Source organism: Elaeis guineensis, chromosome 8 (assembly GCF_000442705.2).
Source record: "Elaeis guineensis isolate ETL-2024a chromosome 8, EG11, whole genome shotgun sequence".
Lineage (NCBI taxonomy): Eukaryota > Viridiplantae > Streptophyta > Magnoliopsida > Arecales > Arecaceae > Elaeis > Elaeis guineensis.
This window is the reverse complement of record NC_026000.2, coordinates 127227742-127243451: the sequence shown is the minus strand read 5'-3', so window position 1 is coordinate 127243451 and position 15710 is coordinate 127227742. Positions and strand designations below refer to the sequence as shown.

General features: G+C 51.0%; 1 protein-coding gene across 5 annotated transcripts in view; it reads right to left on the bottom strand.

The window, feature by feature from the left end:
* LOC105049676 (conserved oligomeric Golgi complex subunit 2) overlaps positions 1-15710 on the bottom strand; it is a 31076-nt gene that overhangs the window by 7867 nt on the left and 7499 nt on the right. For 4 of the 5 annotated variants that reach the window (XR_832868.4, XR_832867.4, XM_019852597.3 and 1 more), the window contains one exon: positions 12190-12291. Coding sequence is in view for 3 of the 5 variants with exons in the window: in XM_019852597.3 (XP_019708156.1) it covers positions 12190-12291 (102 nt within the window). In the remaining 2 variants the exon portion in view is untranslated. Of the gene's footprint in view, positions 1-12154; positions 12292-15710 lie in introns of all 5 variants that reach the window. The other variant, XM_073261767.1, reaches the window with a different exon arrangement.

Here is a 15710-nt window from a genome sequence, read left to right as displayed (position 1 = left end):
CGCCGACATCAGCGCAGCTCCGCCCGGACTCCTACGGGAGCCGGACTCCGCCGCCAACATCAGCTCCGAGAAGGTTCCGCCCGGACTCCCCCGGGAGTAGGGCTCCGCTCACGACCCCTACCGCCAGGAGGACCTCACCCGACCTCAACAGAAATCGGGCTCCGGCCGTTGCCGAGCTTCAGTCGACAGATCCACGCCCCCTGACAGGCCCTCAAAGCGGCCACGACCCTGCTCCACTTCCTGTGGCAGACTCCGCGCAGTACCATCATTCCCTGACAGGCCGCAGTAACCATAGCCGCCCTGCTCCACTTCCTGTGGCGGACTCCGCACAGCTCCACTATCCCCTGGCAGGCCACAGTGACGGCCACGAACCTGCTCCACCTCCTGCGACGGATACCATGCGGTTCTCCTGTCCGCTGACAACGGATGCTGCTCCACCCCTCATAACAGATTCCACGTGGCGGGTCGAGGTGATGGCCACGTGTCTGCTCCATTATCTTTCGCAATCAATTTCCCTGACCATGGGCGGCCCACTACCAGGCGGTTACAAACATCGCCATCAATCCGTTACCTCCTCCGTCTATAAAAGGGGGATCCAGATACGTTATTCTCTAAGCTCATTCTTCCTTATCTCAAAACTCTGCTAAATTCTCCGTTCGAGCACTCCATTCTTGTTGAGGCAGAAAACTGACTTGAGCGTCGGAGGATCTTGCCGGAGCAACCCCACCTCCGGTTTAGACTTCCCTTGCAGGTCCCGACGGCGACCGCGGCTTCCCCGACTCCAGCTTCTCCGGCGCAAGCGGATTTTTGCACCAACAGGATTGGCGCTAGAAGAAGGGGCTGTGTCTTCGCAGCACCCTTGTTCTTAAAGGAGTGTTCAGCGGAGCCGCCTCCGACCATCTCTCCGTCATCCATTCCTAATCCTCCCCCGCGAGATCGACACTCGATGCCTCCGCGCAAGGCGTCCACCCGACGGTCCACGGCCTCCGCGGCCAGATCTCAGGCTCCGGCCTCCCCTCCCGTTTCTCAGCCTCCTCCTCCTCCCCCTCCGGCGGCGGCGGTCGGCGCGGAGCAGTTTGACTTGCTGGCGCAGCAGGTCAAAGGCCTCGTCGAGGCCGTACAAGCAATACAGCAGCAGCAGCCGCAGGCGTCGGCTCATCCGGAGGGGGCATCTCCGGAATGCCAGAACCCGGCGGTGGGGCGGGCCACCTGGGCCAACCCCCCCGTCCTTCCTGGGAAGGAGAATCCGAGGGTAGAGAGCCCTCAATCGGACCACGACTCCATCCCTGGGAGATCCCTGCCCCCGTTCTGCCACAGGACCCTCGAGACTCGGAGTCGAGAGGACTTCCTGGACCGGAGGCTCCAGGAGATGAACCGGCGGATCGAAGAACTCCGCCATGCGCCTCCCGTTTATGGTGAGGATATCTGCACTGACCCTCCCTTCTCCCAAATGATTATGCAGGAACCGATCCCGCCGAATTTCAAGCTCCCCCAGTTTGAAAGCTACGACGGGACGTCGGACCCGGTGGACCATCTGGAGGCCTTCCGGACGATGATGCTGCTTCATGGTGCTCCCGACGCCATCTTGTGCCGGGCTTTCCCGTCTACTTTGAAGGGAGCAGCAAGGAACTGGTACTCGGCTCTGAAGCCGGGTACCATATTCTCCTTCGATCAAATGAGCCACCAATTCGTGGCCCATTTTGTCAGCAGCCGGCGTCCCCGGAAAGGTTCGGAGTCCCTCATCAACATCAAGCAGAGGGAAGGGAGTCCATCCGGGCCTACGTCAACCGCTTCAACATCGCGGCATTGGAGGTCCGGAACTTGGACCAGTCAGTTGCCATGGCCGCCCTGAAGGGTGGCCTTCAGAAGAATGACCTCTTGTACTCCCTGGAGAAGAAGTACCCTAGGGATTTTGCTGATCTACTGGCTCGGGCTGAAGGATACGCCCGAGCGGAAGAGGCCTTCAAAATGAAGGACGAAGAGACTGCGAGGGAGCGTCAGGCGGGAGATTCTGGTAAGCCCGCAGTCGAGAAGAGGCCAAAGGAAACCCGGCCTCGCTCCCGATCCCCTCCTGGACATAAGCGCGCCCATACTCCCCCCAAGGCGCGCAGGCAGAGAAGCCGGACAACAGGTTTCGACGGGGCTCCCCGCCAGGGAAATTCCGCAGCTACGCCCCCCTCAACGCCTCGAAGGCCCAGGTGCTGATGGAGGTCAGGGAGCAGCTCCCTAGACCAGAGAGGATGCGCACGCACCCCGGGAAGCGCAACCCCAACAAGTTCTGCCTCTACCACCGCGACCACGGCCACGACACCGAAGAATGCATCCAGCTCCAGGACGAGATCGAGGAGCTCATCCGGCGAGGTCGACTCGACAGGTTCATCCACCGCAGGCCTGAGGGTAGGGGAGACCGGCCAAGAGCCCTCACACCGCCCGAACTGCAGAAAAGGGAGGAGCAGCCCGGGGACCGGCCTCCTATCGGGACCATCGACTCCATCGCCGGAGGGCCTCAAGGAGGAGCGGGAGAACTGTAAATGTATCACTTACTATTTCGTTTTGAATCTACTCTTCTTTCTAGCTAACGTGCCCCTCCTACTTAACATGGATGTATTATGACTGAATATGACCCCTCCAAAAACAACGGCCATGTCGGGAACAGGAGGACCTCGTCCTGACATAAGCAAAGTCAAAGACCCGGTTCTTTTAGACCGGATGGGGGGAGAGGCCTTGCAACGCCCTAATGTGCCCCCACAGCCCTGTTAGGGACAGGAGGAGAACCTCGCCCTAACTTGAGCAAAGTCGAAGGCCCGGTTCTTTTAGACCGGATGGGGGGAGAGGCCTTGCAACGCCCTAATGTGCCCCCACAGCCCTGTTAGGGACAGGAGGAGAACCTCGCCCTAACTTGAGCAAAGTCGAAGGCCCGGTTCTTTTAGACCGGATGGGGGGAGAGGCCTTACAACGCCCTAATGTGCCCCCACAGCCCTGTTAGGGACAGGAGGAGAACCTCGCCCTAACTTGAGCAAAGTCAAAGGCCCGGTTCTTTTAGACCGAATGGGGGGAGAGGCCTTGCAACGCCCTAATGTGCCCCCACAGCCCTGTCAGGAACAGGAGGAGAACCTCGTCCTGACATGAGCAAAATGGAAAGCCCGGACTCCTACTGGAGCCGGGTCCCTACGCCAAAGAAGACTTCACCCGGACTCCTACGGGAGCCGGGTTTCGCCGCCAAGAAGACTTCACCCGGACTCCTACGGGAGCCGAGTTTCGCCACCAAGAAGACTTCACCCGGACTCCTACGGGAGCCGGGTTCCGCCGCCAAGGAGACTTCACCCGGACTCCTACGGGAGCCGGGTCCCTACGCCAAAGAAGACTTCACCCGGACCCCTACGGGAGCCGGGCTCCGCCGCCAAAAGGATTTCACCCGGACTCCTACGGGAGCCGGGTTTCTACGCCAAAGAAGGCTTTACCCGGACTCCTACGGGAGCCGGGTTCCTACGACGAGGAAGACTTCACCCGGACTCCTACGGGAGCCGGGTCCCGCCGCAAAGAAGGCTTCACCCGGACTCCTACGGGAGCCGGGTTCCTACGACGAGGAAGACTTCACCCGGACTCCTACGGGAGCCGGGTCCCACCGCAAAGAAGGCTTCACCCGGACTCCTACGGGAGCCGGGTTCCTACGACAAGGAAGACTTCGCCCGGACTCCCACGGAAGCCGGGCTTCGTCAGCCACTCCCGCAGCAGGGGTTAATAATGGCGGCGAAACCCGGCCACACGACAAGGACGGATGGAAGGGAAGAGCCCCCCCCGCGATGACAAGTCGAACGACAGGAGAAGGTCAACAGACGACAACATCATGTTATGCGTGGACGAGGTAACGCAAAGCACTTTTTTCCATTTCCCATATGCATACTACAGGGCCAGGACGGCCAGGGAAAGAAGAGCAAAACGACAAAAAACAAGGGGATGATTACATGAAGACAAAAGAACTCTAAGGAGGCCCTGCTCCCTCCGACCTAGGGTTATCGCTTCCATCCCTCGACCAGGACTGCCTCAGGCTCTCCACTGCTTCTTCTAGTTCTTCCTTCTTCCGCAGCGCATCCTGGAGCGCCTGACGAAGTCGCCGACTTTCAGCCTCCGCTTCTCGACGCTGCTTCCGCAGAACTTCGGACTCCGCCTCTGCGTCCGCGACGGCCCTCCGCTCAAGCGCCAGTTGGATGCTCACTTGATGAAGCTCGACTGTCTTCTCCCCAAGGGAGACAGAAATCCCCTCGACAGTGCCCCTCAGGGCTAGGAGCTCTTCGGCATCTTGGGCGTTGGCAAGCTGCGCCCTGGTAACCAACTGCCTCTGGAGACGAACGACCTCGTCCGCCGCTTGACGGAATCTCCCTTTGTACTCTTCTACCTGCCGGCGCCAGCTGGCCCGCTGCACATCGTGGCTCATCTCAGCATCTTGAAGCTGCTTCTGGAGGTCGAAGACCTTTTGTGACCATATCTGCTCATCCCGCGCCGTGAGCCGGGATGAGTTCCCTTCCAGCTGGCCGAGCCTCCTCTTCGCAGCTGACAGCTCCACCTTAAGGGCGCTGATCCTAGCTTCTTGAGCCCAAGTTCGGTCGCTGGCACTCCTCGTGCATTCCTCGAGCTCCTTTGTGAAGTTCGCCTTCCTCCGACTGTAGTCCATGATTGCCTTCACTTGGAGACTCCTGAAGTGGGCGGCCTCAGCGGCGGCTTCGGAATAGCATTTTTTCACCTGGCGGAGCTCGCCCTCCGACTTCTTCAACTTCTTCGTCAGGTGGAGGACCTCCTTTTTCAGCCGTTGGATAGTTGACTTCAGCGGGACCCCCAGGGGCAAGGGGAGTGCTTCGGCAGGGCACTGCCATCGGAAGATGCAAATGTCAAAGACCGACTCATTACAAGGAGAAAGGCAGAAAAGGAGCAGGGGGAAGGAAAGGCCATCCACAATAAGAAGTTCGACTTTATTGATTAATTTTGAAGACAAGCAGAAAGGAAATATGGCGACAAAAGAAAGATACAAGATCGGAGAAAGATACAAGATCGGAGGTCTCAGACCTCGGGGGCAGGGGGTGGAGAGCTCGGCGCGGGGGGTGCGACTGCAGTAGCGGCGGACGAAGGGGCGGCCTCGTCGTCAGACTCCTCCAAAAAGCCGAGATCAAGGTCGGGGTATCTGCTGGCCACCCTCTCTCGGCAGAGCTCGAACCCCTTGGTGAACGCCTCCAGGCCGAACTGGACGTTCAGCTCCCTCATCTCCGCGGAAGCTTTGAACTCCTCCACCGCAAGGGTCCTAGCCTCCGAGACCAGAACCGGAGTTTGCTCGGCCAGATGGGCGACCTCGGCCTCCGCCTTCCTCGCCGACTCCTCCAAGCTTCGTCTCTCCTCCTCCCGAGCTTGTCTTTCCTCTTCCCGGTCTTGCCTCTCTCTCTCCAGGGCCTCCCGGAGGGCGGCCACCTCGGCCGTCTTCGCTTAAAGACGGGCAACCTCGTCCTGACAGCGCTCCTCCGTCCGAAGAAGGTCCCTTCTCATGCGGCCCGACGCCTCGACATAGGCGAAGAGCTAGTGCCCGATCTGCAAGGACGGATAGAGAATTACAACAAAGACCGAGCAACTGTGCAAGTAAAAATCCGCTTACCTCAAGAAAGGACCCCAAAGTGTCCCAGGCCCGCTGCTCGGGATCGGCGCGGTCGATCCTCTCCACGACATCGGACAGAATGCAACCATCGAGCAGCCGCCGGATCAGAGCCTTGTCGTTGAAGGGGTTCTCCGATCCCCCCTCGGAGCAGACGGACTCGTCTACAGCGGCTCGGTGGCTGCTCACCCTGCGGGCCACCGATTTCCTCCTCCCCGCGGCGGGCGCCTCCGTGGGGCGAACCTCCGGAACGGGGACCCCAGTCGGCGGGCTCCTTGGGGAAGCCCGGGGGGCCACTGGCTCGGCATCCGAAGGAATGTCGATGGCCGGGGTCGCCTGGACGGGCGCGGCCAGGCTTGTCTCCTCCACCCTGGCCCTCTTCGCCGAACCGGAGGTCGTCGCGCCCTTCCTCTTCTGGGCTCTCATAGCCTTGGCGAGCATCCGCGGGCTTCGGCGTCCATTGCTAAAAAAAAAAAAAAAAAAAACAACAACACAAAGCAGAAGAAGAAAAGAAGAAAGAAGCAGCACCGATCAGTCCAGAGTCAAAAAAAAAAAAAAAAAAAAGAGAGAAAGAGAAAAGAAGAGAAAGAGAGAGAAGAAGAAGGCAAGAAAAGGAAAGATATATACTTGCTGGATCCTGAGGGCTCAGGCCGATGTTGAAAAGAAGCTGCTCCCTCAGAAGGTTAGGAAGGGAAGGAGCGGGATAACTCAGAAGCTTCTGGGCAGCCTGGAGGTCGTCCTCTCCCAGGCTGGGAGCCCGGCGGACGGAATCCCTCAGAGACCCCCAAGGGGGCAGACCTAGTTCCAGGGTCGGGCAGTAGACAAAGAGAAATTTCCCCTTCCAGTTGTGGATCGAAGAAGGGGCGCCCTTCAGCAACCCCTTCTTACCGAACTGGAGGGAGAAGTACCACCAGTCCTTCGCTGAAGGATGGCGTTTGAAGGTGTAGAAATGTCTGAACAGGGAGAGGGATGGCTGGACCTCGGCTATATGGCAGAGAGAGAGAAACCCTATCAAAAACCTGAAGGAATTCGGAGCGACAGAGGCGAGAGAAATGTCTAAGAAACGAAAGAAGGCGGCAACAAAGACAGGAAGCGGAAGCCGGAGTCCGGCACGGAATGTCTCCTGGTACAAACAAAAGCGACCAGGAGGGGGAGCGCTGGCCCGGTCAGAGGGGCCAGGAAGCTCCAGGTCGTACTCCGAAGGAACCCCGTACCGAGCCCTTATCAGGAGGAGTTCGTCCGGAGTCGACGAACATGGAATGGCGCCCAGTGCGAAAACCGGGCGAGGCCCTGCCCCGAACGCGGGTTCGTCCGCAGAAACGGGGGCCTGGGGGTTCGAAGCAGAAGAACTCCCAGAACTTACGGGGGCAGAAGAGTCGGAAGACATTTTTTTTGGGGGGAGAACCTAAAGGGCCCTAGAAAGGCAGACCGAGAAGGGAACGAGACGCCGAAGGTCAACTCAGAAGAAGACACAAAAGAAATGAAAAGAGGAGAAGCCCCTAGGCGGTAAGAAGAAGAAGGTTGGCACTAACCTATCTTGCTCTGGGGGCCTGGGGAGCGAGAAACGGAAGGCGCCTATGGCTCGAGAGGACAGACCCTCGGGGAGATGACAGACGCCAGCAAAAATCAGAAATGGAGTGGGACGCCTGAAGGGGGGAGGACGGGTTTAAATAGACCCTGGGATCCGGCGCCATAATGATCTCGAATCCCCCCAAGCCAGTCCGCATCCGACGCGTGTCCCACTCCCCGTGGCAGACGGCTAAAGGCGGCTGGCGGTTGGCAGGGTCATAATTGCGCCGTACCTAGGCCAGCGTACCTGCGGGGTCTTCGAAGCGCCCCCTCGTACCGCCCCAATTCGAAAAGACTCCGGCACGCGCTCATTTAATGCCAAAATATCTGGAAGCGGCAGGGCGCGGGATTCGAAGGGACGGTTCCGGCTGTACCTCTATGTACTTCCTTCGTTTGAAATTCAAAACTCGGATGTAGGGGGACTGGTGTTGGGTATAAAATACCCACAGCCGGAACCCTCCACGGAATCGACATCAGCGCAGCTCCGCCCGAACTCCTACGGGAGCCGGGCTCCACCGCCGACATCAGCGCAACTCCGCCCGGACTCCTACGGGAGCCGGGCTTCGCCGCCAACATCAGAACAGCTCCGCCCGGACTCCCACGGGAGCCGGGCTCCGCTCCGTATCAACTGCTGGTAAGCTCCATCCGGACTCCTACCAGAGCCGGACTTCACCCTTAACTTTGATTGCAGGCAGCTCCGCCCGGACTCCTACGGGAGCCGGGCTCCACCGCCGACATCAGCGCAGCTCCGCCCGGACTCCTACGGGAGCCGGGCTTCGCCGCCAACATCAGAACAGCTCCGCCCGGACTCCCACGGGAGCCGGGCTCCGCTCTCCGTATCAACTGCTGGTAAGCTCCTCCGGACTCCTACCAGAGCCGGACTTCACCCTTAACTTTGGTTGCAGCGCAGCTCCGCCCGGACTCCTACGGGAGCCGGGCTCCACCGCCGACATCAGCGCAGCTCCGCCCGGACTCCTACGGGAGCCGGACTCCGCCGCCAACATCAGCTCCGAGAAGGTTCCGCCCGGACTCCCCCGGGAGTAGGGCTCCGCTCACGACCCCTACCGCCAGGAGGACCTCACCCGGACCTCAACAGAAACGGGCTCCGCCGTTGCCGAGCTTCAGTCGACAGATCCACGCCCCCTGACAGGCCCTCAAAGCGGCCACGACCCTGCTCCACTTCCTGTGGCGGACTCCGCACAGCTCCACTATCCCCTGGCAGGCCACAGTGACGGCCACGAACCTGCTCCACCTCCTGCGACGGATACCATGCGGTTCTCTTGTCCGCTGACAACGGATGCTGCTCCACCCCTCATAACAGATTCCACGTGGCGGGTCGAGGTGATGGCCACGTGTCTGCTCCATTATCTTTCGCAATCAATTCCCCTGACCATGGGCGGCCCACTACCAGGCGGTTACAAACATCGCCATCAATCCGTTGCCTCCTCCGTCTATAAAAGGGGGATCCAGATACGTTATTCTCTAAGCTCATTCTTCCTTATCTCAAAACTCTGCTAAATTCTCCGTTCGAGCACTCCATTCTTGTTGAGGCAGAAAACTGACTTGAGCGTCGGAGGGTCTTGCCGGAGCAACCCCACCTCCGGTTTAGACTTCCCTTGCAGGTCCCGGCGGCGACCGCGGCTTCCCCGACTCCAGCTTCTCCGGCGCAAGCGGATTTTTGCACCAACACTTCCCAAGGTTAAAAAAGCTCTTAGAGATGAACATACATATTTTCTTCCATATATCGCTATGTTATTTGTAACTTGAAACACGATTCAAGAATGCACCTTACCCATTGACAAAGTTTAGATGAAACTAGCATGAATTAGATCATCAGATCCATAAATAATGTATGGTTGAATTATTTTAATGAGTTTTAGAAAGCATTATAAATTTTTACTCGTGAAATAAAAGTTTAAAAAAAGGGTTTTGTTCCATTTTGGCCAAAATTGGCTGAAACATGATCAAAACCAAATATTTTGGTCAGTTTCACATTGGTATTGGCCAGAACTGATTCATTTCAGCCATCACAGATCAGCTTTGGCGAAGCTTTATCAATGTGTATGGCCACTTAAGGAAAACCAAACCACATGCTTTCTAGCTCAGACACCTCCCCAGTCAGCTAGCAATGTACACCAGGGATTAGCTCAAATATTAAGAAATATACAGAATCAGTTCAAGCCATAAGGATAATTCAAGAGCTCAGGAACATTTATAGCTCTTAAGTTGAGTGCTAAACAAACAAATAAATTGTAGTTTTGGTGTGTCTTTGAGATGAGGCAAGCTGTAATCACATCTTTATTAGGTTTTAGTTCTGTTTTTTCAGCACCTTAATAGACTGGTATGTATGTAGCAACAAGATCTGAGGATGTAGTTGGACGAGTGGGGAGGGGGCTAAAGAGACCATGTTTTCCATCTTCCCCTCGAACTGCTTGGCAGCAGAGGGCCAAGACCTTTCGAATATTAGAGCATAGGAAGAGGTCTACTGTATTTATTGAATTTACAAAACACTACTGAATGCAGTTAGCCCATACATGAATACATACCAAAAACAATTTCACATTGGGTCAAAATTGACCTAAGCCCAACCAAGTAACTCTTTAAGCCTAGAGTTAAGCTGACACAAATTTAGAGCACCTACTGATCCAACCTCATGCTTATATCAGATTGGCTTTCAAACTTATGAGTTAGTACCACCTGTTGGTGCAAAAATCCGTTTGCGCCGGAGAAGCTGGAGTCGGGGAAGCCGCGGTCGCCGCCGGGACCTGCAAGGGAAGTCTAAACCGGAGGTGGGGTTGCTCCGGCAAGACCCTCCGACGCTCAAGTCAGTTTTCTGCCTCAACAAGAATGGAGTGCTCGAACGGAGAATTTAGCAGAGTTTTGAGATAAGGAAGAATGAGCTTAGAGAATAACGTATCTGGATCCCCCTTTTATAGACGGAGGAGGCAACGGATTGATGGCGATGTTTGTAACCGCCTGGTAGTGGGCCGCCCATGGTCAGGGGAATTGATTGCGAAAGATAATGGAGCAGACACATGGCCATCACCTCGACCCGCCACGTGGAATCTGTTATGAGGGGTGGAGCAGCATCCGTTGTCAGCGGACAGAAGAACCGCATGGTATCCGTCGCAGGAGGTGGAGCAGGTTCGTGGCCGTCACTGTGGCCTGCCAGGGGATAGTGGAGCTGTGCGGAGTCCGCCACAGGAAGTGGAGCAGGGCGGCTATGGTTACTGCGGCCTGTCAGGGAATGATGGTACTGCGCGGAGTCCGCCACAGGAAGTGGAGCAGGGTCGTGGCCGCTTTGAGGGCCTGTCAGGGGGCGTGGATCTGTCGACTGAAGCTCGGCAACGGCCGGAGCCCGATTTCTGTTGAGGTCCGGGTGAGGTCCTCCTGGCGGTAGGGGTCGTGAGCGGAGCCCTACTCCCGGGGGAGTCCGGGCGGAACCTTCTCGGAGCTGATGTTGGCGGCGGAGTCCGGCTCCCGTAGGAGTCCGGGCGGAGCTGCGCTGATGTCGGCGGTGGAGCCCGGCTCCCGTAGGAGTCCGGGCGGAGCTGCGCTGCAACCAAAGTTAAGGGTGAAGTCCGGCTCTGGTAGGAGTCCGGATGGAGCTTACCAGCAGTTGATACGGAGAGCGGAGCCCGGCTCCCGTGGGAGTCCGGGCGGAGCTGTTCTGATGTTGGCAGCGAAGCCCGGCCCCCGTAGGAGTCCGGGCGGAGCTGCGCTGATGTCGGCGGTGGAGCCCGGCTCCCGTAGGAGTCCGGGCGGAGCTGCGCTGCAATCAAAGTTAAGGGTGAAGTCCGGCTCTGGTAGGAGTCCGGATGGAGCTTACCAGCAGTTGATACGGAGAGCGGAGCCCGGCTCCCGTGAGAGTCCGGGCGGAGCTGTTCTGATGTTGGCGGCGAAGCCCGGCTCCCGTAGGAGTCCGGGCGGAGCTGCGCTGATGTCGTCGGTGGAGCCCGGCTCCCGTAGGAGTCCGGGCGGAGCTGCGCTGCTGTCGTCGGTGGAGCCCGGCTCCCGTAGGAGTCCGGGCGGAGCTGCACTTGCTGTCGGCGGTGGAGCCCGGCTCCCGTAGGAGTCTGGGCGGAGCTGCACTGATGTCGATTCCGTGGAGGGTTCCGGCTGTGGGTATTTTATACCCAACACCACCCATTAATCACAATAAAGTGACAAGAGCTCTTTTTCCAAAATCCGCATGACTCAAGCAGTTCCACCTATTTGCATCCCTAACTACAACTTTAAAAAAAAAAAGATGGGAAAAATCCTTAACCCATGAAAGTCAACCTGGCTCAAGCAATGACTCAAGTTAACCTTGACCTATCAATCACAAGGCTGCATAAAATTGTTTCATGCAACCATGAGGGATAACTTTTTAAGATAGAAATAAGAATTCTCTATATTAACCAAGTCTACAAAATTGAAATTACAATAAAGTTTAAACACAACCTCTATCAGAATATTAGAATAAGGGCAACAAGTTCCCAAGGTACTCTGCAACTATCAAAGCTATTTTATCATTTTATCACTGGGAGTCCACCTTCTCAGAATAAGGAAACACGTAAGAAAACCAAGTTTTCAAATCTTGCAGGGGTATGCACTGGTGCTTCACTGAACTATGGTGCACAAAAGCGTCAATATCACATGGTATAATCGAGATCTTGAAAGAAACAAGTATTCTTTTTATGAGACAATAATGTAGAGAGAGAGAGAGGATATCACTAGTCCACAAGTATCTCTGGTTTAAATTCTTTTTTTCCAGGAACAAAGTAGATAACAACCTTACAAGGAAGATAAAAATAGAACATAAACAAAAGTAAAATCAGCATATCTAAGATTAGCAAAGAAGATAAGCAAAATACACGTACAAAAATGAAAAACAGCTTTTGTGCTTTCAATTAGAAGGCTGCAGTTCTATAGCTCAAGATGAAAAGTTTCTGTTTACAAAAAATATACCATTATATGAATCATAAGAAGACAAGACCACACACCTTCAGTGGCCTTAAAATCCCTGACACGTATGGAGAATGCCTCACAGGAAGTTTATTAGTCATCCTATATGTTGCTGTGATTCCTTTCAGCTGCCTGAGGTCCTGTGGAGGTAATTGATGACAGAGTAAATAATTAAAAAAGATGGTTACACATTGTTAACAGTAACTGCGGATTTGTCATATATCTGACTTCACTTGATTAGCTATAAAAGCTGAATTTTGGGGGAAGAACACCTTAAGAAAGCAACAGATTCATTCTCCTCAGATTTGTAAACACAATTAGCACTAGGATAATAAACTACGCATTCTAACACAAATATAAATCGTCCCACCAGAAATTGGAATATAACATGGAGGCCTTTTTAACGGCATCAACTTGCTACTTCAATAGAAGTATGAAAAAAGAAATCAGCAAGAAAGTTCAACCAAACCACAAAAAAGAGAGATGGTTACCAAAAAAAAAAAAGGAAAAGCTTATGCTTTAAGTAATATACTGGTAGAAATAATTATCTCTCTAAAATGGTCGTGTGTATATGGGTTGCCTGTTTCTGCATTTTTCTAATATTAATCACCATTGCCTAGTGATGGACATGAGAAAGGGCATGTGGCAGACCTATCTACCACCGCACGCCACCAATTTAAGTATGACAACTATTCCAATGGCACACCATTATATGATGTTTATAGCAACTACAGTTAATATGCTGATTTTATAGATCAATATGCAAACTACCAATTAGAAGCTTGTGATTGCCAATTCAATAACTACCCATAAAAATATGCATCACAATTTAATATCTAGACTAGCAAGAAGCACATAAATTTCCTCTAACTGCCTGAAATTATACCTCTTCTTCACTCAGGTTCCCTTTGTTCAAAAGAAAAATAAATGAAACACTCCTTTTCCCACCGAAATCACACATCTTTTCTGGATTGATTCCAATACCAGTTTCTCCTTGCTTTTCCATCTCCAAACACCGTAACATCCTTTCCTTTATAAAACATATAAATCATAGAAATGATAAGTTTCAGCTTTTTATTTTTGCATCTGCTGCTTTCTTCCTTGTATTTCAGCTTTCTCTTGAGTATGTTGTTTTTGATGGAGTTTTGTAAAAGTTGTGTCACTGCTATAGAATTTCAACACAAGTAATTGTTTCCCTTTTTTCTTTTGACTGCATGCTATGGAGACATTACATGGCATGGACTGGCCAAGCGAACTTATCCAGAATTTTGTGCTATGTACAATGGTTTACATGAAGCTTATATTGCTCTGTTTCTCATACGAGTTCTTTTTTCGGCATATTAATAAAAGATGCTTCCTTCATCTGCTCTTTGGACTGATTTATAATGGACTTATGGCTCCTAGTTTTATGCAGGCACTAGTAAATCATTTTTCAATACATTTACTTAGATGGTTTCTCAAATTAATTAAGACATGCCTAGATTTCTCATCTTCATCAGAATGTTTCACATTTGTGAGAAAACATCTAAACAGTTCTTCTTGACATTGAAATAACTTGTTGGAGATCATTAACAACGACAAACAACCACCTTATTCTAGTCAACCTCCCTTATAACTTCATTAAAATAAAATAATTTGAGTTAATGGTTTATCCAGAAGAAACCACATGCATAAGCAAAATGTTATGGAGTCCATTTCACCTAATCAAGAATTAGGTCAAATTCATGCATCAATCTCTACCCTTGCCATTTGATAAGCAATTGGTAGGCAATACTCTTTGATGTTCATGGAGCTTTTTCTTTTTCTTTTTTGAGATAAGAAATAATCTTGATATAAGGCAATGTCTCAGTAAGTTAACAAAGCCCATGTCACACAATAGCATTCTATACATCAAGCAGATTGTGTTTGGTTCTAAAGCTTTATACTTACTATACTTATCAAAACAATATTACCATCCAAACTAACGTGAAGTCCACTTGAATTTCTCAACAAAGGGTCAACATGAAATATCTTTTATCTGAATACCAATGGATAACCAACCTAACAGTAAAACAAATGATCCTTACTCTTACCCTATGTTTGATTGGGGGCATGAGAGAAAAGATGGATGGGGTTGGAAGGATGGATGACCACCGTCTACCATTTGGTTCAAAAAATTTTGGAAAGGATGGATGAAACAAAGGGATTGCTCATCCATCCTGACCCACCAATTTGCATTCTTGGGAGAATGCGAGGAAAGAAGGATGGAGCATATGAGGGATGGGTTTCTACGTTGACAAAATTATCCCTCATTAATTTTTTGACAAAAGCCTAAACACTTACTTACTTTTTCATACACACCCACACAGTACTAACCCAATACTATTAAATTTTATTACTAATTATTTTAATTAGCACATAATTTTCATAACTATAAGTAAATAATTAGAAGTCTTCTATTTTTCTATTTATATCCGCTATTTCTTAGTTAACTATTTACATAAAATTAATTAACTATTTAAATTAAATTATAAACTAATTAGTTTTTATATAATTAACATACATAAATAAACTAATTCATGTATAATTAATTTATAAAATTATTTATTTAATTAAATTAAACTAATACTAAATATTTATATAATCTTTTATATAATTATATATTATAAAGATTAAGAGATTAAGAGTTTATATATTGTCCAACTTTTTTAGTATAAATAAGTGTTATAAATTGATAATAATAATATTTTCTTATCAAAGAATAATTTAGTAAAAATATCATACAAATATGATCCATCCTCCCTTTGGTTCCTCCTATACTAAACATAGAAGGAATCATTTCCATCCGTCCTTTTATGTTTCACCAAATATATGAAAAGATGGATGAATCTTCCTACATCCTCTCTCTATCCATCCTTCCTCCAATCCATCCTTTATACTAAATTAAGGTTTAAACTCATGCATCAAACAATGGTGCAAATGATCTATTTAAAAGTTTGGATGAATTCTATGGCAAGCATTTTCACCTAAATCAAAATGCAGCCCAAATTAATGTTATCTATAAATGATCTGCAACTTTCTTTTACAGGGCGTTGACTAAACCCATGTCAAATAAACAGCTAAACCTGTCCCAAATATTCAATGACTGAGCCAACATTTGAATCTCATTAAATAAATCATATATGAACAAAATTACGGAACCATTTGCCAATAATTCAGATTATGATAGTTTTGATACCAAGTAGATCTGTCTAATTTGTATACCATCACCAAAATATGGATCTCCTACATCTATCCCTCAGGCAGATTATTCTTAAAGCGACTCAGGATGCTATCAAAATTCATAACTTATATATCATGCAATATCCTTCTAACCTACTATTGGACCCTTCTCATTGTCATTCAGCATACTTAGCCTGTGTATGTGCACAAATCCATGCATATGTACATACATTTGTGTATATTGTAGTCTTAGCACATGGTTTATTATCAATCTGTTTTATAAGCATTAATCATTTTCACTAAATTCCTTCAGTACCAAATAGTTGCTTACCTTTAAGGCTCCAAGAGTAACATAAAA